Below are 24,866 nucleotides of genomic sequence, written 5' to 3' on the forward strand. Positions count from 1 at the left end.
GGAAACACATTTTGCGGAGGGACGTCAGCTTCAGCAACATTAATAAAAATGCAAGGACTTAAGACTTCTCATCAAAACATTGCACTGTTATAGTACGATCAGCATTTTTTTAATTCCCCCTCCTCCCTTATTTTTTTTAAATGTATGACTGGTGTTAGTACATCTTGTTTTTTAACAACTAATCTCACTAATCATTAAAAATGTTACTGCTTTTGTTTAATTATATTCTATCATATGCACTCATAACCATTCAGTTCTGTGTTTTCCTCTCAATAGGCAGTTATCCACCTCTGTTGTTCTGCCATCCTACCCGAAGCAGAATGCATGAATCATTCTAAAAATGCAGAGGTGTTTAAGTGAAGATGGCAATCAAACAAAATGCAACAAAAGCAGCATCTCTTGGACTAATAGTTAACACTCACTATTACAAAATACACCCACTGTCATTCAGAAGGTTTGCCCACCACAACATGCAGCTGAGCCACCTGTGTATCCAAAACAAATTTCAGACATTCTCAGAGTCCCTTGTCCTCACAAATTCAACAAGCATTAACTAGGAAGAAAAGGAAAATCAACATCTAATTACCATCAATTTTCCCACAAAAGGCACGGCTCCTGGCTTGAAAGGCATTGCACTAAATGCCGGAGTACAGAGACTCCTAGTGGTTTAAACCTGGACTGGCCTACTTGTCACCAAACTCGCATGACTGACCACTCAAAGCATACCAAAGCAGACACACGCATACCAGATTGCACACACACAAACACAGAATAATAACAGTGTTCATTCAGCTCAGAAAATGTGCTGCACAAACATCATTTCTCCTGAATGATCGCTGCGAGCATCAAACACAGGCACACATCAAAAAGCAAAGCGCTTACATGGTTATGGCCTCATAACAAACTGCCAGTATCACTTTCTACATAAAATAAAACATGCTCAACACCATGTCTGAAAGTTAGTACAGTATATCTATTACTGGGTTGACTACACTCTGACTCAACATTGGAGAGCAGTCCTAAAGTCAGAAACGTAGAAACAGCAACTTATATAATTTCCCGTCATGCTGCCGGTCAAAGACTTGCTTGTAGCCAATCACACTCACCTTTCCAGTGTACGCCTTGGACCTTTTTGCTTCAGGTCCAGCACAGTCTCTCTTGCACAGCCTTCACACCCCAAAGAGCAAAGTGTCTGTGCCCACAGTGTGAGTGCACAGTGCTGACCTGCCACCGGCTGGGTAGCTAAAGGACTACAATCTCCACAACAGTGCCCAACCTACAAAGCCCTGTTTGTGTCTAATGTTGTTTGTCCAATAAAAGATAACAATGGCATTCCATGGCTTGCAACTGTATTCACTGCTGGCCTCTCCAAATGTAAAGCGTATTCAGACACCTTGGTTGGTGGACAAAGGCGTGAATCTGTGTCACATGAGGGGTGGGTGGGGCCAGGGCAGATGGGGTGACAGTAAGGCTGGTCACGGTGGATAAGCTCACCAGCATACGATGCATGCCACCACCTCTACGGGGACGATGAGGAAGTAGACTCACCTGATTTTGTCCGCTGCACTGTCAGACCTGCACGGGGGAAAAAGCACATTCAGTCATAGCGTACTGCAGACACGGCTTTTATCTAACAGCTGAAACACTCTGCATCATATTATGTGGTTGTGACATCAAAAAACACTTTCTTTTTCTTCTAAATAACTATAACTCCTCACTTTAGAACAACTCATGTAAAGAATCTATTGCATTCATTATATATTCATATAGTTTTACAAACTCACTAACTATAATTTACCTGAGACGCATGAGGTGAGGCGCATGTCCACAACTGCTTGTTAACAGAATGGTCTAATCAGCCAATCACTTGGAAGCAATTATATTTAGGGATGTAGGCACTGGTCAGATGACGTGCCAATGTTCAAACTGAGCATCAGGATGGGAAGAAACTTTGAGTGTGGCACGGTGATTGATGCCAAACAGAGTGGTCTCAGTATTTCAGAAACTGCGTCCCTACTGGGATTTCCCCGGAAAAACGATTGGTCGGACTACTTTGAACTATCAGGAAAGCAACAGTAGCTCAAATAACCACTCAAACAAGAAAGGAATTAGAAGCAGGAATCACCAGACACTGAGGAGCCTTCCTGTTCTACAGTAATAAAACCAGAATACAACCTGCTTGAAACCAAGTTGTCCCGTTAAGTTGACAAAGACTCATTCAGACTGATGGCAGCATGTTGGCAATCTGTCTGCATTTACAAATTAAGTACAATTATTTACAAACCTTCAACAATCAGAGGGTGACTGCAGTCAGTCCAAATCAGACTGCAACTGTTTGCAGAAAGGTTGATATCATTATGTAAGAATGAAAACACACAGTGTATATTAATTCAATATTTGAGCATTTATAATCTAGTTATAGATATCTGGAGGGGGTGAGCTTCCCCAGTGTATGATTAAATAAAGTCCATCTCTGTCTGCTTGCTGCATTGTAGTGCTTCATATGGTGGTGGAAATATAGCTGCGGATATATTACTTAAACCTTCTGAGAAGGGAGGGGCTTTAAAGCTAAGTGTCACATGACAGCCTGGCAATTTCACTGTAGTTACATAAACGTATTCTCTATTCTGCAAATTGATCCGGCATGTCTCACAATGCACAAATTTTCATTCACAACTCACAATCATGTGCTGCATCATCTTCACCGATGAGTCATATTACACTCACTTAGCAAAGTCACATTGTGATATTACATAACACTATCTGCAGTTAAAGTGGAGGAGTTGAGCAGAAGCGTCAGAGGCAACGAAACCAAAAACATGACAATGACAGGGAATGAGCAAACTTGTCTTCACGTCCTTCCCAAAAACCTCCACAGATGCCCTGATAATCTGGCTGAGGCAGCTAAACGTTCACATACTGTGTTAGCCTGCTGCCACTTCACCAGAAAATGCAGCTGCGCACATCATACACCGAGCAAAAACTGCAGCACACCAGGCAGACAGACAAACGCAGAGAGAGCAAAAAACACAAGCGTGACTGGCATGGAGATGACGACACGGGCGAAGTTTGCGAGAAGGCAGCCGCCGGGCAGAAATCCAGCTGTTTTTACCTGCAGAGGAGACATGACATTCCGTGCCCTCTAAAGCCGGCTACAGAACGCTGCTCTCCCTGCAGCTGCTGCAGACAAACCTCACTAGCTATCACCAGTGCAGCAAAGAAAAGAGCGGCAAAAAATCCCATAGGTTTCACAGGTGCTGTTCCTGATTTGAGTAAGAGGAGACACTGAGCGAGGAGAGTGCGCGGGAGGGAGAGCAGGACAGAGAGAAACAGTGGAGGTGTAGTGCACAGCTCTGGTAGACTGAGCTAAAAGCAAAGACAACTAAGTGGGTGGTTATTCAGAGGCTAGACGGAGGGGATTCTTGCAAATTTTCTCTTCAGGATGTCCTACTTTTGCATCATGCTTGACTGAATCTTAGCTCTGCACATGAACAATATGAGCAGCAGTTTATTTGCTCTAAAGCAACAAACTATTTATTTTAACCAGATTCTACTCTGTTTTTGGCACACCACATAACATTATGAGCATGAAATTAGCCAGTTTAGAAGAATAATTATTGACACAGTCTTGTGTTTTTTTACCTGCAGGTTGTCATTATCTGGTGTGATTTTAAGCACCACCCTTGGATTGAAAGACTTATAAATTTGGTGTGCAGGTTTTCTTATGCAAAAATCTGTTTAATTTTTGCAGCGATCTAACAAAGTTCCTTTTCCTCATCTTTTTAAAAATGATTATTTTAATATTTATAGCAGATGAACAGCTAAAGTTCCCATATGGAAAAGAAATAGTAAAAACTTACATGATTTACTCATGAAAGTGGCCACTTTCTCATTACTTTCATATATTGTTTTAGTAAGTATCCAAAACATACAAGTTTCATTATATAATTTTTCAAAGGATATTATATGTGTTTTCACTCTTGTATGCTTTTCATACAAGTTTCACACAAGACAGATACAAACTTTATAAGATTTATATATATCTTTTCCATATGGGTTTGCTGTGCAGGGACAGAGACCACACTAGAGACTCTGCTTTTGTTTCCTTTACTCAGCCTGAAAACTACCACATGTATTATCAAGGCTTCTCTACAGCTTTACTATCTGATTGTAAAAATTGCCATAAAAACTGGATATCACATCACAGGCCGACACACGTATGACAAATAAAGACATGCACACGCCTAAGCACCAGATTCAGTTACTGATTTTACTTCTCAGTAGTGATGCTGTGACAACTGCACCAAAGAGTGACAAAGAGCTAATCTCTCAACTCAAGCTGAGCTCTGGGACGCAGAGCCTCTAATTGCTGTGGGAGAAGTTACATATCACCGCTTTCAGATGACTGCGGCGTAGGCACCAGTAAAAGAACCTTCTCTGTCAGTTTGTAGTTCTCATGAATGTCACATCAGAAGGAAAATCAGAGCGTGGCATTTATGGATGGTTCAAAAGCTTCATTTGAATCTATTTTCACAGAACAAGGCCCCTCGAAGAAAAAAATAATGTTTTTTTGAATGAGGCTTCAATTAGCATTTTTATGAAACTGATGAAATATCTAAATGTAAAGCCACAACCAATCTTTTTGCCTCACCGTCACTACTGGCAAAAAAAATAGACCTTGGACTGCCCTCTACTGGAGAATATATGCAATAACCAGAGACTGCATATGAAATGACCAAAAACACTGACTTCATTGTTCTTTCACTTTGAATGACTGTATCAAATAGACACACAAAACACAGTGTATGTGCCCTCACTGATGCTCACAGCATCATAATTCCTCTAATAATAAATTAAATTTTTACAGAGTGACCCTTGCAGTGTAGCACATAACTTCCTGGGTTTGACCTTCAAATCCCAGCTTCGACTTGGTTTGCTAACACATGTTAAAAGTCCTCTTGCTCTACCACATAAAAAGTGTCTCATGCAAAGGCAAATGTGTGCAGCAGTTACACACTTGCTCACCTCTCCTCTCGGATCAATGGAGTCAAGAAGCGATTGCTTTCGTCTTCATGGCTACTCTGCAGGCTGCTTTGCTGGCTGCTTTGCTGGCTGCTGCAAGAAAATGAGGGTGACAGTCAGTGTCACACAGTTCCAGCAAAAATGAAAAGATACAGACGTTGCATCTAAAATGTATTTATTTTTGGCCTATTTCTCCCTAAAAGAAAAAAGAAAAAAAAAGAAAAACACAACAAAAGCAAACATACATACAAATAAACTCTATGCGTGAACTTATATAAAAAAAATTTCATCTATTAGTTTCAACTCTCACACTGTCAGCATGTAAAGTATGTGTCAGCTACAGTTTTTGCATGCACATATCCCATGGTAACACTAGAGGGCGATATATGACATGGGCTATGCAAAGAAAAAAAAAAAGAGTTCTGCAGTTTTTTTTTTTTGGGGGGGGGGGGGGGGGGGGGGTTACAGATGTTTAAATATATATATAGAGAGAGAAAATATTCATTCACAAAAATGGGGCTTGAACAGCTTAGGAGCCAGAGATCTTTTGAAGAGATTTAGGATTGTTTCTGCTACACCACAAATAATGCACAAGCTGCAGTTTATTTATCAGTTACGTCTTATATAGTATATGAATAATACACTAGTAATAGAGAGCGTTTTTTCCCGAGCATTTTAAAATTCTGCAGTTATTCTCATCCATGCTTTGACATTTAAGAATAAAGCCAGTCTGTTGGGAAAAAAGGTCTTCATTAATTCACACTCTTAAGTCTGCAGGATGCCTTGACCTATTTCCTAAAGCAGCTATGAGCTGTCCAAGCCTGGAGGAGATGCTGGAATGTATGAAAAATGCAGATTTTGGAAGCCTGAGATTATTTTGGGAAATTGTTGAAAATACTTGTCCGAGTTAATCAGTTATTTTAGTAATCTGTAATGTTCTTTTCGAACGTTTAAGTTTTTACTATTAATAATACACATGTATGCACGGCTACTAATATAAATGAAAAGTAGTTAATAATTGTTATCATGTAACAAAATGTAACAAAGAAAACCCCAGCGAAAACAATAAACAAGCTAAAATTAGCTTTATCGGATCATCTGCTGCTTTTCTGGTACAAAAACTTGACTCCTGACTGCAGATGTCACTCAAAAGATACATTTTTGCAATTTCATATCATTTTGCCGGGTTCCTATCTTCCCTCCTGCTTCCTCCACTGCAAGCTGTTCACTCAAGGCTAAGACATACTGTATGCACTCTAATCAGATGTGTTTATTCTGGTGTATATATCTCTGTCCTTCAGAGCATGCTCATTCTAAATGACAAGAACAGAATGTAGACATGGAGTCAATCCAGACTGAATTATTCATTGCTCGTACACAATTAGTACAATACCCCGACACTATTCATTATACTTTCTTACTTTTTCCTTTTTAAACCAACATATTAAAAGGTACAACGAAATCAAGGACAACAAAGCTACATAATCCAAACTTCGATCACGTATGATCCATGTTTATAATTTATATTGTATCTCCTCATCTTTAAATATTAAGCAGTGACTGGTTTACAGTTCGCAGGATACATATTTTCTTTCTTTATTTAGTAAATAACAGTTTTAAAAAAAACGAAAGGGAAAATGAACTTTGCAAATATGCGGCTTGATGGTTAGTAGTTAATAACAGCCCATCAGTTTATAAACACTTTTTATAGCCACTACATTCTTTCAGTTCTTGTCTGGGGGGATTTTAACCTACACCTCCAGAATAAAGCTTCTAGTTCTGTAACTTCCTTCAGCTTTTATTTTTCCGATGCTAAGCTTGGGAACTCTGACAAAACCTTGGCTTGCACCTCTTACGTTGTCCAATTTTGAAACCCTCCTCTTTTTCAGCTTCTAGCACTGTTGCTCATTCAGGCCAAAAAGTTCACTTTAATTTCATCAGTGCCCAGGACTTAACTCCAAAGACTCCAGGCTTTTCTTTCCTTTTTTTTAAAATTAATTTGCAAATATTTCACTTGGCAGTAAGCAGACAGGTCATATTTGTGTAGGTGTCACTGCACAGACCAGAATGTGCATTACTATTCCAGTCTAATGCAGTCAAACACTTAGAGAGGATTTGCCTTTCTATCAATCCTGCTTGACATGTACAAAGAGTGCTCTCTCAAAGTATATCTTTACCTTCCAGAAGTCAACTTGTCCTCCGGTGTTCTTGTTAACTATGATTTTAAGTCACTGTGAATTGTGGAACTGTCTACCTGACAAAACTTTGCCATCTTCTTCCCGCTGCTTAATGAGAAGCAATTATTTAAATTTCCAGACCTTGTTAAGTCACCGGCTCCCCTGTGCTCCAGATGGACACACAGTGCCTTCACACTGGAAGCAGCAGGGGAAATAAAGATGGACGATTCTCAACAATGAAACTTCTCTGTTCACAATCCAAGCATGTGACTATAGATGCTATGCAGTTATTTAGATGTTCCCCAAGTCAGAGGGTTTGTATAGCTTTGAAATGTGCATCACCCAGACTTCCCTATGAAGTCATAACCCTAATAAAGACTTTGCAAACATTATATTAGAGCTCAGACCACTTAGGCTGCTCAAAGTTTTACAAACTACGTGATGATTTTTTTCTTTTTCTACTCTAAAACCATGAAAAAAAATCTTCTCTTGCTTAAAACGTTAAATTTTATGTCTTTTGAAGACGATTTTAACCTCTATGCGTAAAACTACAGACATTACGACAAATGTTGACCATGGTTGACCAAACTAACCACTCTACACTTTAAAGTAGAAGAATTCACCTGGTTTTGACATGTAATCAGCACTGCTCTTTAACTCAGAAACTTCTATTGTTCACATAATGACACAAAAATACCAACATTGTTTCTACGACTGCAATGAAACTACCTGAAGAACAGCAGAGTTCTGGAAATCTCTTCAAACCTCAGTTTTTTTCTGTTGAGTAGCTGAAATATTTATGTTTAGACCAAGTAGGGGTCAAACCAGGTAAAAATGTTCTACCACTTTCTGGAAATTGTTCTGCTCTTATCAAGCAGCAGCTTCCACTGTGTCTGTAAGCTCCCTCTGTTCTTTGAAACACTATCTTAGACACGCAGAGATACACATAGGTCCACATGCACACACAGTGTGCACACCGAATGTGTCAGACCACAAGACGAGAAAAACATCAGAATGACAAGATTAAGATGAAACAGGATAACATGTCAATACTGCGACAAGGGATAAGTAAAAACACTCAGGCTGGACAAAGAATGAGGCTTTACTTAGAGAGGATTAAAATCAATAACACTTAAATGATTTCATGATTTCACATTCATCACTAAAGATTTAAACATTTAAAGCAGTTTGATGAGAGGAAAACTGATTGGCCTTCCATGTCAGTGATGAAAGAGCTAAAGTTGTATAACAAAGAATTAATTATTTAAAGAATTTTAAAACTGCAGTCAGAGTCAAATAAATCAATTGTATTCTACACCCGTTAATTCTTTAGAAATGTAAAAGGCATCATGGCAGAGCTGATTTACTACAGGAAGCGTAAAACGTCTTAATTTCATCCTAGTGAAATACTTCTGAGTGTTTCCATGAGGAGAAAACAGAGTTCTTTCACACTGCAACACATCTGACTATCTGTAAAGGATCTGCCAGAGTTGTATATTAACTGAGGAGTAGAAGCAGGTTTCACATCACAAAGCTTATGTACACATTTTGGGGGCACAACATTTCTACTGCTGATTTTTTGTGACATTTACACACTAAAAACAAGTACTGACAGGTAACATTTTCGACACCCTATATGTAAATGAAACATAAGAGTGCTTATGTAAAATTTCTCCTTACATCTCAAAAAATGTTTCTAAATACCTGCTATTATATATAATATAATGTGATATAATATTTCTAAAGCCTTTCAGAAGAGAAGACCAAGGTAACCAAGGTAACAGCACCAGATCCCTTTATAAATCTACAAAGATGTGGTTAAATATAAAAGCTCTGCTACGTTTGTATATTAACTGGGAAATTAAAGCAGGCTTCAAGTCACAAAACCAATGTAGGCATTTTAAAAAGCACAAGATTAATAGGTTTTACTTCGGCTGCTGCTTTTGTGCCGTGCCTATGTCACTCAAAAAACAACTACTAAGCTAAAAGCCTTTTAAAAAGAAAGAATGATGCGGTGTGTTATACCCTTCATATTTCATATCTAAATTAACTTCTGGTGGTAATTTATCTTAATTTTAGAACCTCCAGAATGCAATAGCATGAGGATAAACTATATCCAATTTAAATGAACTGAACAGCAAACAACTAACTACAGTATTCATGAATGACAGCTTATTTATTATTTTTTTAGGTTCCACAATCTAGAGTTACCATTTGTTTGTTTGTATGAAAAGACTCCAAAATAAGAGGAAAACCAATTGCATTGGAAATTGGAGGTCGCAGTGGTGGTTCAAGCTGCATGCCAACAAAAGCTGCCTAAAATAACACAATAACAATTTATTTCATTCATACGTTTTTCGTAGTGAGCCATCAGATATTGTAGTAGATATTTATATGAATGTTAACAGTATGGAGTCAAAGTCAGGGAATGTTACAGATTGATGATGAATTAAGGGAAAAAACAGAATGACCGACTCCGACAGTGAAGGTTCCAGGAACTTACAGTTTTAGGGACATTTTACTGGCATGATTTGGAGCCACTTTACAGGAAAGGGTCACTGCAAATTAATACAAAGCACTCATGAGTCATGAGTGAAAAAATTTGTATGCTCATGGGAATGTTTTCTCCGGGAAGAAAGATCCCCCACTTGTAAGGCATGAGGGTTTACTGATGAGAAAGAAAAATTATGTAAAAGATATTTTGTGGCATTTGTAATTTCTCTCAGATGCCTCTATCATGTGATGAATAAGGTAGGTAGAGTCGAAAAGCTACTGATATAAGAACCAGTTCATTTACCAACTAGTAGTAGTGAGTGAGTATTTGCAGACAAACATGAAAAACTACAGGCAACCACGGGAATCTGCTAGCAACCAAAGCAACTAAACTCACTGGGAGGTTTTTGGTGCATCCACTTCTTTGCAACCCTTTTCACCCAGCAACGGCCAGAAACTACTGGGAACTGCTGTCAACCATCCGTGATATACACATTTGTATCTAACAACCATGTGGTTGATTCACATCCAACATGGCGGACAGCTGTAGAGCAATGCGCATGTGACGTCATGCGAGACCACTCAGTAGAAGAATGTGGGAAAACAGCTTTCAGTCATAACAAAGGTTTCGATACAGCGAATGTTATATTAAATATCAACTCTGCGAGAGAACACTATGAAACAGAACAAACTGTCTCGGACGTTTACGCACTTCTTGCTCTGCTTCAGCAATAATTAAGTAACGACAAACATTAACATCTGAATTATTTATGTCACTCTCACACAGTTTTAAACCATGGTATTTTTTTTTTCTTTTACATAATAGATTCAGTTGTACCAGGCAGCACAGTGAGAAGCCATGTCAGCTTTATGCCACAGTACATTATTAAGCTGAGGAACACTTCTTACGAAAGTTCACATTACACCTTCAGGAAGAAGTAGAGATTTTCTCAAGAACTGCTCGATAATGACCGTATTTCACACTCAAGGATGCTGCGGCAGTTATGCACCTCTGGAGAGTGCCTTCAATTCAGAGAAAGATAGCACATTTATGGAGGGAAGAATGAATCTATTCCTGTCTGCTGTTAGCAGTGATAAGTGGCCCCCGAAAAAAACAAGAAAGACAGAAAAAAAACAACGAGAAGAGAAATTATCAGAGCTTTTCCTTCTAGCTTGTCATGGTTTGGGAGGAGAAAATATTATTTTTCAACTAGACTAACCAAAATGCATTTGTATTCCTAGGCCAACCAGACAGGTTACAGTTTAGATTCAGGTCAGACTTATATGAGCAGTGAAGACAATAAAGATGTCTAACTGATAACTAAAGGTAAATGCCACCAGTTCTGTGTCTCATTAAAACACAGTCACAATCTCGCCTTCTTTTTTTCTGAGTTATAGCTGTGAATACCAGTGAAAAAAAGTAAAACATTAACATGCCAAAGTAAATATGTCTGTGAAGCTTCTCAGTCATCCAGGTCATCGTACTCTAAGGAGCTTGGAAAGAAAAGCATCTAGACTTCTTTAAGTTTCCTTGAAGATGTTTCACCTCTCATCCGAAAGCTTCAGAGCGACAGGTGGAGCCCTATCACTAACCCCCTATTGATAATGATACTCTACCTAATTACACGAGCCAAGGTGTGAAAACGGGTGTAGGTCACAATCAGCCGCGGTTTCGGGTGAACCCATTGTGAGAGGTTAATCTTTGACCTTTTGGTTATTAAATGTCACCACATTACCAAATTATTCTATTGCATATAGTTCTGTGGAATTTGAGAAGGAGATGAGACGTAACAAAGTACAAATACTGTTACTGTACTTTGCTAGAATTTTCAGGTATCTGTACTTTACTTGAGTATTTATTTTTCTTACTTTAACTCTTAACTTTCGCTCTCTACATTTTAATACAAGTATCTGTATTTTCTACTCTTTAAATTTTCAAAACAGCGGTGTTACTTTAGGTTTAACACATTTTGGGGATATTTTTATTTAACAATAACACCTGAATGACTACAAGAGATCTTATTTGTGTATCCACTGCTCAACAAATATCAGCAAAAGCAAATTGCTTGTGTGCAGTTTGTCACACAGTGTGTCTGCAAGCTGTGTTTCTCAGGAAGAGCAATGATGGCACTCACAGATGGAAGGGGAAACTACAGAGGTATATATCTAAAAAGTAAGAACTGCTCAGTGGGATTTGATAAATTGGAAATTTAAAGCTGCATTAAAGGTGCATTTTTTGCTTTTATTTGATAGTGGAAGAATGAAGGCAGACAGGAAAGTGAAGAGAGGGAGAAGGGGAAGTTATGATCCAAAGGGCCGTGGGTCAGACTCAAACCCAGCCTGCTGCACTCCAGCCATGTGGCATATGGTCACCTGCTCACCCACAGAGCAAATCTGGCACAATGTCCTAATTTTTTAAAATCAGGTATTGGATCTGTATATGATGTGAAGCTATGTTTTTTCATATTGTGAAATGTCCTGGAAAACAGACTCCGTTATTATTAAAATACTGCTGTTTCGTGCAGGATAAACAGGTTAGTTTGTGATGGATTTTAAAGTAAAGAACAATGTTGGGTGGTGTTCAGCAGCTGAAGTTGATCTATAACACTGAACAACACTTTATAAGGAATTCCATGAAGTCATTACTGTTCCCACTTCAGGAACACTAAGGCATTTAACGCTTACCATAAATCATAAATGTTAAGGTTTCCTGTTTAACTATTAGCAATTATCTTATAGCCACATTAGCCATCTGTTATTATTAAGCTAGTGCCTATGGAGAACAATAAAGCAGTAACATTAATGTGGAAGCAAATATTATCAGCCCTGCTTGTCTGTAACATTAACAGATAACGTTAAATTAATTGGATAAAACAATTGTTTGTGTCTAAAAAATGGATATTAAAAAGGAAAAGTCTACCAGCCACACACTACACAGGAACAGTGACAGAGAGTGGCAGCAACAAAAATATGGCACAATGTTACCTGAAGCATAGCACCATCTCAGACAAGATTAAAATTAATTGGCTTTATTTTTTCGTCAATACCTAAGAGAAACACATACTTAGTTACGTTGTTTATAATATTACTATAGTACTAGTAGTAGTAGTATAATAGTAGTATTATCATTTGTTTTTAAAGAGTATCAGAATTTTGTCATTATTTCCTCTGTGACACCAAAGTGTATTTTCTAGATATCAGTAACGAGTTAACTAGTCTCTTTTGCTAAGTCATTTGTTTATCTTTGCAAAATTAGATTATCTGCTACAAATAACATTCAGAGGCCTGACTGAACAATTGAGTGCATTTGCAACATTATTTGTATTTGCAACTTAGAATACTATGACTTTTCCTCATGCTGCACGCTTGATTATTTTATCTGAGATACCAGACTTTGCACGCACATACTTTCAAAGGAGGAAACCTTTTGATTATCTAAACCTTTTGATCTGTCTTCAATAGTGTAATCAGATCAACCTTTTAAGCTATGAGTAAATGACTGAAAACATTTACTGTGTATGCCTCTTGCATGCAAGAAGATGTAACTTGTTAATGTGGGTAACCTGTGGACAGGGGTCAACACTCTGGTGACTCCATTAATGTGGTGCAACAATCTGTGCAATTTATTTTGTATTTTTTAATGGCTATTATGGCCCTTGATGTTCTTTTTTAGTTTAGTCTTTCTGCATACAGCCCTATTGTGACTGTTTGCCTGTGAAAAACACTTAACAAATAAACTATCTGACTTATTTATTAACTTATTAACTAACAAAATATGGACGAAAGACAAGCACAATCAGTACATAAGACTCAGCTAAACAGAGACCTAAAGGTTCAGTCATTGAAAAATACCATGCCAACAACTGAACTCTCAAGTAGGAGATACATCATTAGTGCAGATAGCAGGAATTATGAAGCATCATGGAGGTATTAGGGAAGAAGAGGGGTTTAGGTGAATAGAAAGGGCCCATACAAACCTGCTCTCACTGCCTTGCTCCTTCTTTTCTCTGACCTTCAGCCACTTCCTCAACAGGAAACGCTTACGGCGAGGAGATGCACTTGGTGTGGAGCACCTCGACCAGGAAGGAGCATCTTCGTCGCTTGATGGTGTGATTTCGATGGAAGGCAACTGAAGGTACTCCTTGGAGCTGGAACGGGATCTGGCTGTAAGGTGGCAGTTGGTCGGCCGCCCTCTTTCGATCTCCCTTTCACTGGGCACATTCTTCATGCGGCGCATTTTGAAGCGTTTGCGACGGAGGGTTGGTGTTGACGAGCTGGATCGCACAGAGCCATCTGACACAGCATTGTTTCCTCCATCGGAGTATGCTGGAGCATCTTTTGGCACACTCACCTGGAGTGAAGGAGGTCTAAGAGTGTCAGTCATGATTTTTGCCTAGCTCTCTAAATACTCCCCTAAAGCACTTCTTTTAAGATACACAACTTAAGATTATTACAGGTCTTGCAATTCTGTGCCTTGAAGAATTGCAGAAAAGCTCAGGGCTGAACAAGTGAGGCACAGTTGAGATCCTTGAAAATCTTTGGTAGACCTCCCATAGCCCCTTCAGGTCTTGTTTATGTTAAAGCCCTTTCTGCATGCTAGCCTACGGATTATAAGACTGGCATATAGATCCTGGTAGTAGATATCTAAGGCTTAACCAAGTCCTTTTGCTGCTCCTCAGCTGTTGGTGTTTGTGTAGCTCAGTGGCCAGCTGACTGATTTAGAAGAGCAGTCTTGTGGCGGTGAACTCAGGCTGGAGAGAAGAGGGCTAGATTAGATAACAAAGGGGGCTTCTGTTCTGAGGCTAGCAGATGAAACATGTATAAGGTCTGTCAGGGAGTGTAACACAACTCCTTTGCTGGTTCTCCCTAGGGACTGGGAGGCCAAGTTACACACACACACACACCCAACTACACATTTACTATGCCACTGTCCGAGAGCTGTTATTTTAGCTACCGCTAATGCTAAAGGGAAGGCAACCACTGTCAGCTCTTGATTGCCGATTCCGATGTATGAGGTTGGGAGGCTGTTTGCCGTCACTTTGTGCTCATTTTGGCGATGCTGCAGGAAGACACTGTTGCTTCAGGCTGAAGTCCGTCTTGTGCCCCAGTGTGCCGTGCTCTCCACACAGTTAATGCCTACAGGTTAAAGGGAAGTGATAGGACTGCAAGGTAAAGGCAAGGCTGAGGATGATAATGGCCAAGTTAAGCAGTCACACACGCACACACAACCACACAGGCAGATAATCAAAAGAGGCAGGGCTTAATGGACAAGAACCCACACAGACAAAGGAAGACACCATGGACACCAATCACAGGAGACAGGCAGCACACTGTTCTACTCAACATACGCTACCTACCCACCACCATGCACCAGCTTAAGTCTGTCAAACCACAAGGCCTTTGTTAAATGTATACAAGACTATAAACCTTCTGCCAATGTCCACAAAAAAAAGGAAAGGAAAAAAAAAGTCGCATGTAATGGATGGCCTCTGTGGATCACTATCATTGTAAACAGAGGATATTTGAGTGGTTGCAAACTGTTTTATGTGGTATGTACTCAACAGAGAAGCTTTCTTTACAATTCTGAAGATGGCAATTCTTTCAGCAGGTGATTTTGAAACTGCAACGTTACTGACAGGTCCTTGATGTCTTGTTTTTTTTGAATGAGAGCAAAACCACACGTGTCACTATTGTATGTCTAACTGTGAAGCAAAAAAAAAAAAAAAAAACACGACAAAAAGTGAAATGGGGGCATGTTAGAAATCAACACAGAGCAAGTTGCCAGTACTGTGTGAGAAAATGAGATACAAGTATCAACACATGCTCATGCCCAAATCACCAAAATATTAAGAAATGCTCAGAATCTTTTGCTGTCACATTTAAGTATATTTGTTTAAATGGGAAGGACAATGCTAGCTTACTAGCAGTGTTGGGTAAGTTACTTTAAAAAAGTAATTAATTACTAATTAGTTAGTCAATATTGTATTTAAAATTACTGTGTCAGAAAAGTAACTTAATTACTAAATAAGTAATTTAACTAAATACTTCTTAAAATCCCTATAAACCTTGAGTGGGCAAACAATAGAAATTAAACTCTTTAAATAATAAATACATTTTTTAAAGACGGAGACTCTACAGTAAGCAGCGGTAGCATCTCTTCCACAATGTAGCCTGCAATCATTTTTTAAGCTCACCTTCAGACGCTTTCTGTGCTGCTGAAGTAAAATCAGGTTTTGTCTGCTTAGCAGGAGTTGCCGCGGTGTTATCCATGGATGATGAACAACGATCACTCAGAAGTGTTTGTCTATGCTCTCGTGTCAGGCGCTTCAGTAAATTACTCGTGCTATTAACAGCAGCCGATAGTTTTTTCTCCCCAGGATATAGCTTACATATTACTGTAATGTTCTTGTCTGCTTGTTTCAGAAAAGTGAAGAGATGGGAATATGTCCATTTCATAAAACAGCCACTCGCTTCAGCCGAGTCCGACATCTTCCGCTTTAGAATACAACTATGCAGCAAACTGGCGCGAAATGACGTGCACCTGCACTACAACGATGTTAAAGCGGCAGAGTTTACTTCTACGTTTAAAAGAAAAATTATTGAAATTATATAATGATATTCAGCGAGTTTAATTATTTTACAATGTAACACAAGTACATTGTAAATAACTGTAATTAAAATACCTAAAAATGAACAGTAATTAGTTACTCTACTTTTTCAGTGGAAAAGTAATTTAATTACAGTAACGTGTTACTTAGTAACGCATTACACCCAACACTGCTTACTAGTTTACTTTATAGAATTTTACTTATTTTACTAATTTTATTCAGAGTGGAAGATAAAAAAACAAAAACAAACAAACATATGAAATACATGAACTGAAAAACCATACTAGTTTAAGAAAATATTAGCTCAGACTAAATTTGATGGCAGCAACACATCTCGAAAAAGTTGGGACAAGGCTATTTTTACCAGTCGATAAGCATCCCCTCCTCTTTTAACAGTTTGTAACTGAGGAGACCAGTTTCTGGACTTTTGGTGGAGGAATGCTGTCCTTTCCTTTTGTTCTATTTCGAATAAAATAATGGTTTATGAAATTTGCAACTCACTGCGCTTTCTTTACTTTTTGCGCATGGTCCCAACTTTTGCCGAATTTTATTCGTAGACTTTCTAACATTAGAAGGCAAACTTTTCTTGGGTATCACAGTGATAAGCCTGCTGGAGATTGGAAAGGTTTCCCATTCTGTGACGTGACAATGCGACAGAAGGTGTGACAATGGCATAAACAAAAAATGCTCAGTTACAATCTCAAGGCTCAAGGTTTAATTAGGCTTAAGCAGAAACAAGTGCTTTAAAATGTGATGCCATGGCATCCTTACCATGTGCTGTATTTGATGAGTTGTGAGCGAGACTGCTACTGACAAGATAGCAGAGTGAATAGTGAATAGTGAAAATAACCATCTGTGCTTTCTCATAGCCCACACCATTAAAAATACTAGCATGGTTGTTGTGCACATATGGCTTTCTCAGTTGGGATCTATGAGGTGAGAAACAAACAGAGACTGGTAGTTTATATGCCTGCTATGGTAAAGACAATGCACATCATGTTTGCAGAAAGAGACTGAATAACATTACTACTGCTGTTTCTAATATTCCTACGAAAACTAATCATGTAATAATTAAACAGTTAAAGCCAGTCAATAATAAAGCACTTTAAAAATGTATAAACTTCATAAGGTGTCAAGATTAAATATCGAAGACAGGATCATCCAGAGTCAACGATCTCATTGACTAGAAGCCCTGTTTTCTGTAGAAGCTCTTACAGATTTAGAAGTATAAGAGAGGAATATAACCATGCAATAAGTTTGCCCAGAGAAAGTGAGAACATGAAAATCCCACTCTTAAGTCAGAAAAGGCCTGATCTTAAAGATGATCCAGGAGTCATAATAGAAGTGGGATTTGCCGGCTGCACTCCAGCATTACAAAACATACTGTAAAGTCAAGAGAAAAAAAATCCTCCAAGGTTTCTTGCAGCGTGTTAAAGCGGCAGCCAAACGGATAAAATTAATTCATACCTTGTATCCTAAAATTGAACCTTTAACAGCAGATCTCCAGGGTATCGTAAGTAGGACAAAGTTGGCTTTTATCCATGCGTGTTTTTAAGAAATCAACTGCGCTATGATAGTATGACTACACATAACACTTCAACTGTGTGGTTAGAACCTCATTGGCAATGCAGAAAATAGGCCAGGTCTAATAATGGGTTGGTTTTTTTAACAGGATGCAAATATAAGCTTGTTCACAACTACATTCAGCGGTATTTAAAAAAAAAAAAAAAAAAAAAAACAGGATGTAAACCACTCACACCTTTTTTTTTTAGCTGCCTACACTTCCAACCCTCTGCATCAACTGGCTCATCTGCATGACTAAATCAAAAGAAAATAAAGGAACCACTGATGCCAACAAGCACCACCACTGAAGATTCACCATCATTGGTAACCATCAAAACATTGCTGAAGACATGGTACACTACAGAACCAACGATATGGAGCTGAAAGAAGCATGGGAGGATTTAGGGCTGTGCGATATGACCAAAATCTCATCTATCGTCCCGATAACGATATAAATCACAAAAATGTAACATTTTCTGTAAATTCTGTGAATCTTGGGCAGCTCGACTTGCGGGAAGTGTTTCCAGGTGGGAGTCGTGGACCTGGAGTCGAGTGTTTTAACCGATGCATGAATCTATACATTTTTAGACATAAGTTGTAACGGCCGCCGTTTCTTTGTGAGTATTTATTACACGGCGTGCTGCGGGGAAAAGCCTATTCTAACGTTTGAGTCTAAGGTTTATTTTTTAGCACCTTTTTTGCTTCTCATCCGTAAATACCCTGCATCTTTCACGTGATTGTTTATTTTGAAAAGTCTCAACAGGATCTTGAGCTTTAATTGTGAAAGGTTTATGTGAAAGATAAACAAGCGGACATGCGATGGTTTTACCGTCGTTGTTGCTAACCACAACGCATAAAAACAGGCGCTTGTCCGTCTGTAGTGTGCACACTATAATATAAGAGAAAGAGAGAACTTTAAGAAATTAATATAGCCACTACAGTGACCATCAAAATGATGAAAAAATATTGCCGTAAACAGTTTATTTTGCGACACCACGAAACAAACGATAGCGTAAAATGAAACGATTGACGTTTTTATATTGTCATCCGATATATATCGTTATATCGAACAGCCCTAGGAGCATGAGATCTACTTAGTTTACTTTACCGAACTGATTTTATGTGGTACACGCCGCTCAAAAATCTGTCAAAAAATGTTTTAGTACGACTTTGCTAAGCTACGAAGCCGCACCGCTTGATGGATTGTGGGAGCATTACGGCTACCGTAGTCAGGAGCCTCACGGAGTGGTACGTACTGTACTTCAACATAATATTACGGTATTGTGTGTGTATAATCTCTTTTTAAGTTTTGTGGATATTATATGGTTATGCTCAGGATATGTCGGCCAATTTCCACTGGAAATGCCTTTTGGTTAAACTGTCAGCAAAGAATTTGGATTTGCACTGTTAAATTTTTATATAACTTTAATGCACATAAAAAAAACAAACAGCTGCTTCTTTAAGTGAAAATACATTGAATGAGTTTTTTGCACTAATAAAGTTGTGGAATTGTAAAGTATTTTGTCCTACGTCAATTATATCGTTATCACAAATTTTTAAATATATATTGTGATAAATATTTTTGGCCATATTGCCCTGCCCTAGTAGTAAGACCTGCTATGATGACAGTTTAGAGATGGTGGCAAAAACACAGGAGGCACAGCTGGAGGTGACAGAGTTAACATTTTCATTGGTAGTGATCAAGATGGACAGGGTTAGAAATGAGAACATCAGAGGGACAGCTCAGACTGAGAGGTCTGGAAACAATGTGAGGAAAGTGAGGCTGAGATGGTTTGGAGCACAGTAGAAAGGATAGTGGATATATTGGATAATATGTTGCCAGGCAGGAGGAAAAGAGGAAGACCACAGAGACGATTCATGTAGGGAAGGAAGACACGCAGAGAGTTGGGGTGAGAGAGGAGGATGCTGGGGACAGGATGAGATGCATGAGGCACTGTGGCAACCCCTAAAGGCAGTAGCTCAAAGAAGAAGACGAAGAATATTCAGATAAAAGCTGCAAATTCAACATGCTACCAGTAACCCACTGCAGGCTTCCTTGCAATTTGTCATGTAAGATTATATCAAATATTCAGCTTAAAGCCACTTTATTGTTCAAAGATCAGTGCAGAATGACAGCACTGTTTTGTAGTCGAGTGAAATAAAGGCTTTTAGGAAATTCTTACAGTATGAAAGCTACCCTATTGTTTACTCTTGTTGCACATGTGCACAGTCATGAAGATGAGCTTTTGCAGGAACCCTGTGTAAAAAATTTGCTCACTATTTAAAGTTAAAGGTGCTGCTACTCTTTACTATACATTCACACACATACACACAATGACCTAGAGGCTGAGCATGGAAGTGGGGAAACATCATGAATTAATCATGGCAAGACAACGTGTCTCATTACAATTTCACACATTCTAGCAAACTCGGGTTGTACTCTGACACTGCTCGACTCACACGTGAGCAGGTGATGTCATTTTTAGCATGACTGAGCGCTTAGCTTTGGTTGTTCTGTAGTTAAATGAACAGATTAATAGTTTTCATTATAGTTATGCATGTGAGAAACACTGCTCTCTAGCTGGAGAGCATGTTGACACACCTGTCTAATATAATATTAAAATCCAGAGTGCACAGCAGGAAGGACCCGAATGGTCTAACCATCTTGTGTCTCAGTGCCTTGTGCACTTTGCCATGTGGACATTAGCGGAGTCAACAGATGGGCCTACCACAGAGCGGCTTTGCTGTTACAGCTGAGAAGGCGATCGCAGTTTTCCATCACTGTAATGACTACAGAAGACAGGACAACCATGTGATTGCTTGCCTTTCACGCGTCATTACTGACCATCAAAGTTCAACTCTATTGTTCTCTGCATCTCTATTCTTAGCACTCTGTCCCTGTTAGCACAATGTCAAAGACTGTGGGCAGATTACAGAGGCATGCTAATGCCAATTAACAAACACTCATGAAAATACATGCAACATAAAGTGTTCTGATTAGTCAAATTAATTCTTTACAAGAGCATAAAATATGCAGCATACAGGACTGGGAGATCCATGGTGTTTTGGTAAGTAATACTACGTGTAATAACCATGGTATGGATGGTGGATTACACTTTTAAAGTGGATATTTCAGTGTGGGTGGTAGGAGCATATGGCAATAACAGATTTTCTTTTCTATTTTTTTCAATAACAAGCGTGGGAATCAGGCTCTAAAAGTTTCTCCATACGTGCATCTACAAACTCAAGTTTCAAAATTAAACTACCTACCAGAAAAGTTTTGGAATACTGTTGTGCTCCTCCAACCAAATTACTAGTCATCATGTTAAGTACATATTATGGTGCATTTTAAGGTATTTATGGTCTTTCGACACATTAGAAAAATTAATTTAAAAAGAAAACACGCTGAAAAAAAAAGAAGAAGAAGAAACTGAGTTAAATTTGACTGGTGGAATCATAGCAACAACAACAAAATGTCAAAGACACTGAACAAAAATGGGGAAAAAATATTTTCACATAAAATATTTATCCACTGGCTCTGCCAATGTCTTTCTGCAGGCATGATGTCTTTTCCCTACTAAACAACCTATTGCTCATACCAAACTGTATCTTTGAGCAGCTATATGCCTTTGGGAAACTCAGTAGTGTTGCAGAACTTTATAACACTGGATCTAGTTGGGTGACAGGCAAGTGTTACAGTACATCTTGAGTGGAGCTAATAGGATTAGAAAACAGTTTATGTAATAGAAAATTAACCTCATCTTACCTTTTCCTTTTGCTGCACTAAACTACCGTACAAATCTCAGAAGTGCTCCAGTACAGCACGCTGACTTTAAAGAAGGAACACATTGTACTGCAAACGACATGTTCAGTGGTCTCTCTCGCTCCGTCTCTCTTTATCGGTTCACCAGATTTATTTTAGAAACACGTTAAAAATGAATGCATTTTTTTTTTCAGGAATAAAAAAAAAAAAGGTACATGTACAAGTGCTAAGCTAAAGGTCTTGTTAAAAGACCACCCTGAGACATGTACAAGCTTTACCATGCAGCTTCCCAAAGTGCATCCTTCTTAATCTGAGCTAGCAAGCAATCCCATGTCCCATATTTTACTTCATGAAAAGGGCTGACTCCTTCTCTTGGAAGACTTGCTGTACTGATCAAAACACCAGCTTTCATCACTTATTTAGATACTGTGCCATCTAAAAATAACCTCGTTAGACTATGGAAACAAGCACAGCTGTTCTGTGGAACTGATTGTGAGTCAAACCTACACTTAAAGGAAATTAAGAGAGATTCAGGTGAACAACCAGACATATTTTATTCTAACCTAGATATGCTGTGACTCACATTTGTAACTAAAATAAAATATACACTCAATGGACCTGCTCTTTTTCCTGTTCGCCTTGCTGGTATTAGGTTTGACTCCCTTTTCCCTTCAGAACTGCCTTAATTCTTCAAGGCATCGATTCAACCAGGACCCGGAAGCTCTCATTAGAGATTTTGGTACATATTGCCATGACAGCATCACACAGATGGCACAGATTTGATGGACTCACATCCATGATGCAAATTTCCCTTGCAAATTGCGATCTGGTGATTGTGGAGGTCGTCTGAGTACAGTGAAGTCATTGTCATGTACAAGAAACCAGTTTGAAATCTGCTGACTTGTTACATGGCATCCTGCTGGAAGAAGCCATCAGAAGATGTGGTTATAAAGCGATAGGTATGGTCAGGTGGCATCTAAACAATAATCAGTTTGTAGTACGGGGCCCATAACAGAAGGAATGGTTCAAAAACATGGATACTTTCATGTGGTCATGCCAAACTTTACTTTTAACTGTACAATTTGAATGTTGCAGCAGAAAGAATTGAGAATCATTAGCTTTAGCGACATTTTTCAAATCTCCTATTGCCCAGGTCACCAACAGACAGGCCACAGTCCAGCTCAAGATCCAGAGGCTATTCTGGAGCAGCGGTGGACTTTTAAGAAAAATATTCTAGCTAACCAATACGCTGTATCTGTCGCAGATGACAGATTATGACTCATTTTCAAAGACCAGTGAAAAGTTTAGGTTTTTATCTTTAATTTTTTTAGAGAGAGATGGGCAGCACGGTGTTTAGCACTGTTGCCACACAGCAAGAAGGTCCTGAGTTCAATTCCACCATCAGGGCGGGGTCTTTCTGTGTGGAGTTTGCATTTTCTCCCCGTGTTTGCGTGGTTTTACTCCGGCTTCCTCCCACCGTCCAAAGACATCTAGTTTGTGGGGATAGGTTAACTGATTAATCCAAATTTCCCATAGGTGTGAATGTGAGAGCAAATGGTTGTCTGTCCCTGTGTGTAAGCCCTGCGACAGACTGGCGACCTGTCCAGGGTGTACCCTGCCTCTCGCCCTATGACAGCTGGGATAGGCAACAGCGCCCCCCGCGACCCTGAAAAGGATAAGCGGAAGCGAATGGATGGATGGATAGTTTTAGATATTCATGTTAAAACATTGCTTCAGATTTCAATTTCAGATTAAAAAAAAAAACATGGTGCCAAAGTGGGATGATGGTTCTTTTTTTCAAAAGAATATATCGAAAAGTATTTGATATATGAAGCTAAAAATTTCACAGCGCTCATTATGTTAAAACCTTGTACCATATAATTTTCTGGTGAACCCTGCATCTTATAGTAAAAAATATATAATATGCATTGTTGGAAAACTATTGAACAGAACGTTCTTTCTTTAACTACATGCAGCCACTGATACAACTATTAGGCTTTATGATATGTCACCTAATGATATTTCAGGCTTTTACGTGAGGACATGTTCTCTAAATGGATTGTAATTGAATAGCCATGTTCTATAGTCCAATTTTGGTGAGCCCATGCAACCCATGTAGCCTCTCTTTTCTGTTCTTAGGAGTGGTACCTAGCGTGACCCTCTGCTGGTATAGTCGTCCGTTTCAAAAATTGACATGTTGTAATAATAATAATAATAATAATAATAATAATAATAATAATGGATTGGATTTATATAGCGCTTTTCAAGGCACCCAAAGCGCTTTACAATGCCACTATTCATTCACTCTCACATTCACACACTGATGGAGGCAAGCTACAGTTGTAGCCACAGCTGCCCTGGGGCAGACTGACAGAGGCGAGGCTGCCATATCGCGCCATCGGCCCCTCTGGCCAACACCAGTAGGCAAGTAGGGTAAAGTGTCTTGCCCACGGACACAACGACCAGGACAGAGAGCCCAGGGATCGAACCAGCGACCTTCCGGTTACAGATGCGATTCCCAACCCCCTGAGCCACGGTCGCCTGTTGTGCATTCAGAGAGGCTCTTGCATACCTTGGTTTTACGTTATTTGGTTGCCTCCCTATCAGCTTAATCCAGTTTGGCCATTCTCCATGTCTTTAAGCATCAACCAGGAATGTGATGATAGCAAATATTTAGTAGTCGGTACCAATAGAATAACATGATTCTCTATACCCCAGAGATTCTATACCTTGGTGGAGTCAGACTGTTTAAAATGTTATTATATTTGGTTGATGGTTTCTGAGTAAGAAATTTCCTAGTTATCTCAAACACAGGTAAATGCTATCATTTACTTCTTCTGGTCAGATACATCACCTTATAATCACGAGCTTTCAAACAAAGTAAGAACACTACAATTTTTTGGGGGGGCATTTTGTTGTTCACAAGAAGAAAAACGTTATGTCAGTACCACAGAAGGTCATGCCAAAACCACATGCAGTGTGCAACAGGAAAAGGCAAGTGCAAGAAACTTAGATATTTTCCACAACGGAAACCCCCCATAACCTCTAGCTCAGTCAGTTCAACACCTAACACAATGCACACTTAAAACGCCCTAACCATTAAAACAACATGAAATAAAAAAATGCAGGCCAAACTTTCTTTATGCACATCCATAGGACTATATATAATATACTCCGTGGAAGCTACTTAAATGGCAGGAATGCAGAAAAAAACTCAATGAGGTAAAGAAAACTGTGACT

The 24,866-nt window shown here is 39.0% G+C and overlaps 1 protein-coding gene across 3 annotated transcripts in view; it reads right to left on the reverse strand.

The window, feature by feature from the left end:
• Window positions 1-14,076, reverse strand: part of gramd1bb (GRAM domain containing 1Bb) — a 69,405-nt gene extending 55,329 nt beyond the window's left edge. For all 3 annotated transcript variants that reach the window (XM_085370997.1, XM_085370995.1, XM_085370996.1), the window contains exons 1-3: window positions 13,670-14,076; window positions 5,026-5,115; window positions 1,549-1,575 (exon numbers count right to left, since the gene is read on the reverse strand). In XM_085370997.1, the coding sequence (XP_085227123.1) occupies window positions 1,549-1,575; window positions 5,026-5,115; window positions 13,670-14,076 (524 nt within the window). The remainder of the gene's footprint in view (window positions 1-1,548; window positions 1,576-5,025; window positions 5,116-13,669) is intronic.
• Between the last annotated feature and the right edge of the window lie 10,790 nt (window positions 14,077-24,866).

This window comes from Diplotaxodon limnothrissa, linkage group LG14 (assembly GCF_057381915.1).
Source record: "Diplotaxodon limnothrissa isolate DT_005_m linkage group LG14, D_limnothrissa_male_GT1.1, whole genome shotgun sequence".
Taxonomy (NCBI): Eukaryota; Metazoa; Chordata; class Actinopteri; order Cichliformes; family Cichlidae; genus Diplotaxodon; species Diplotaxodon limnothrissa.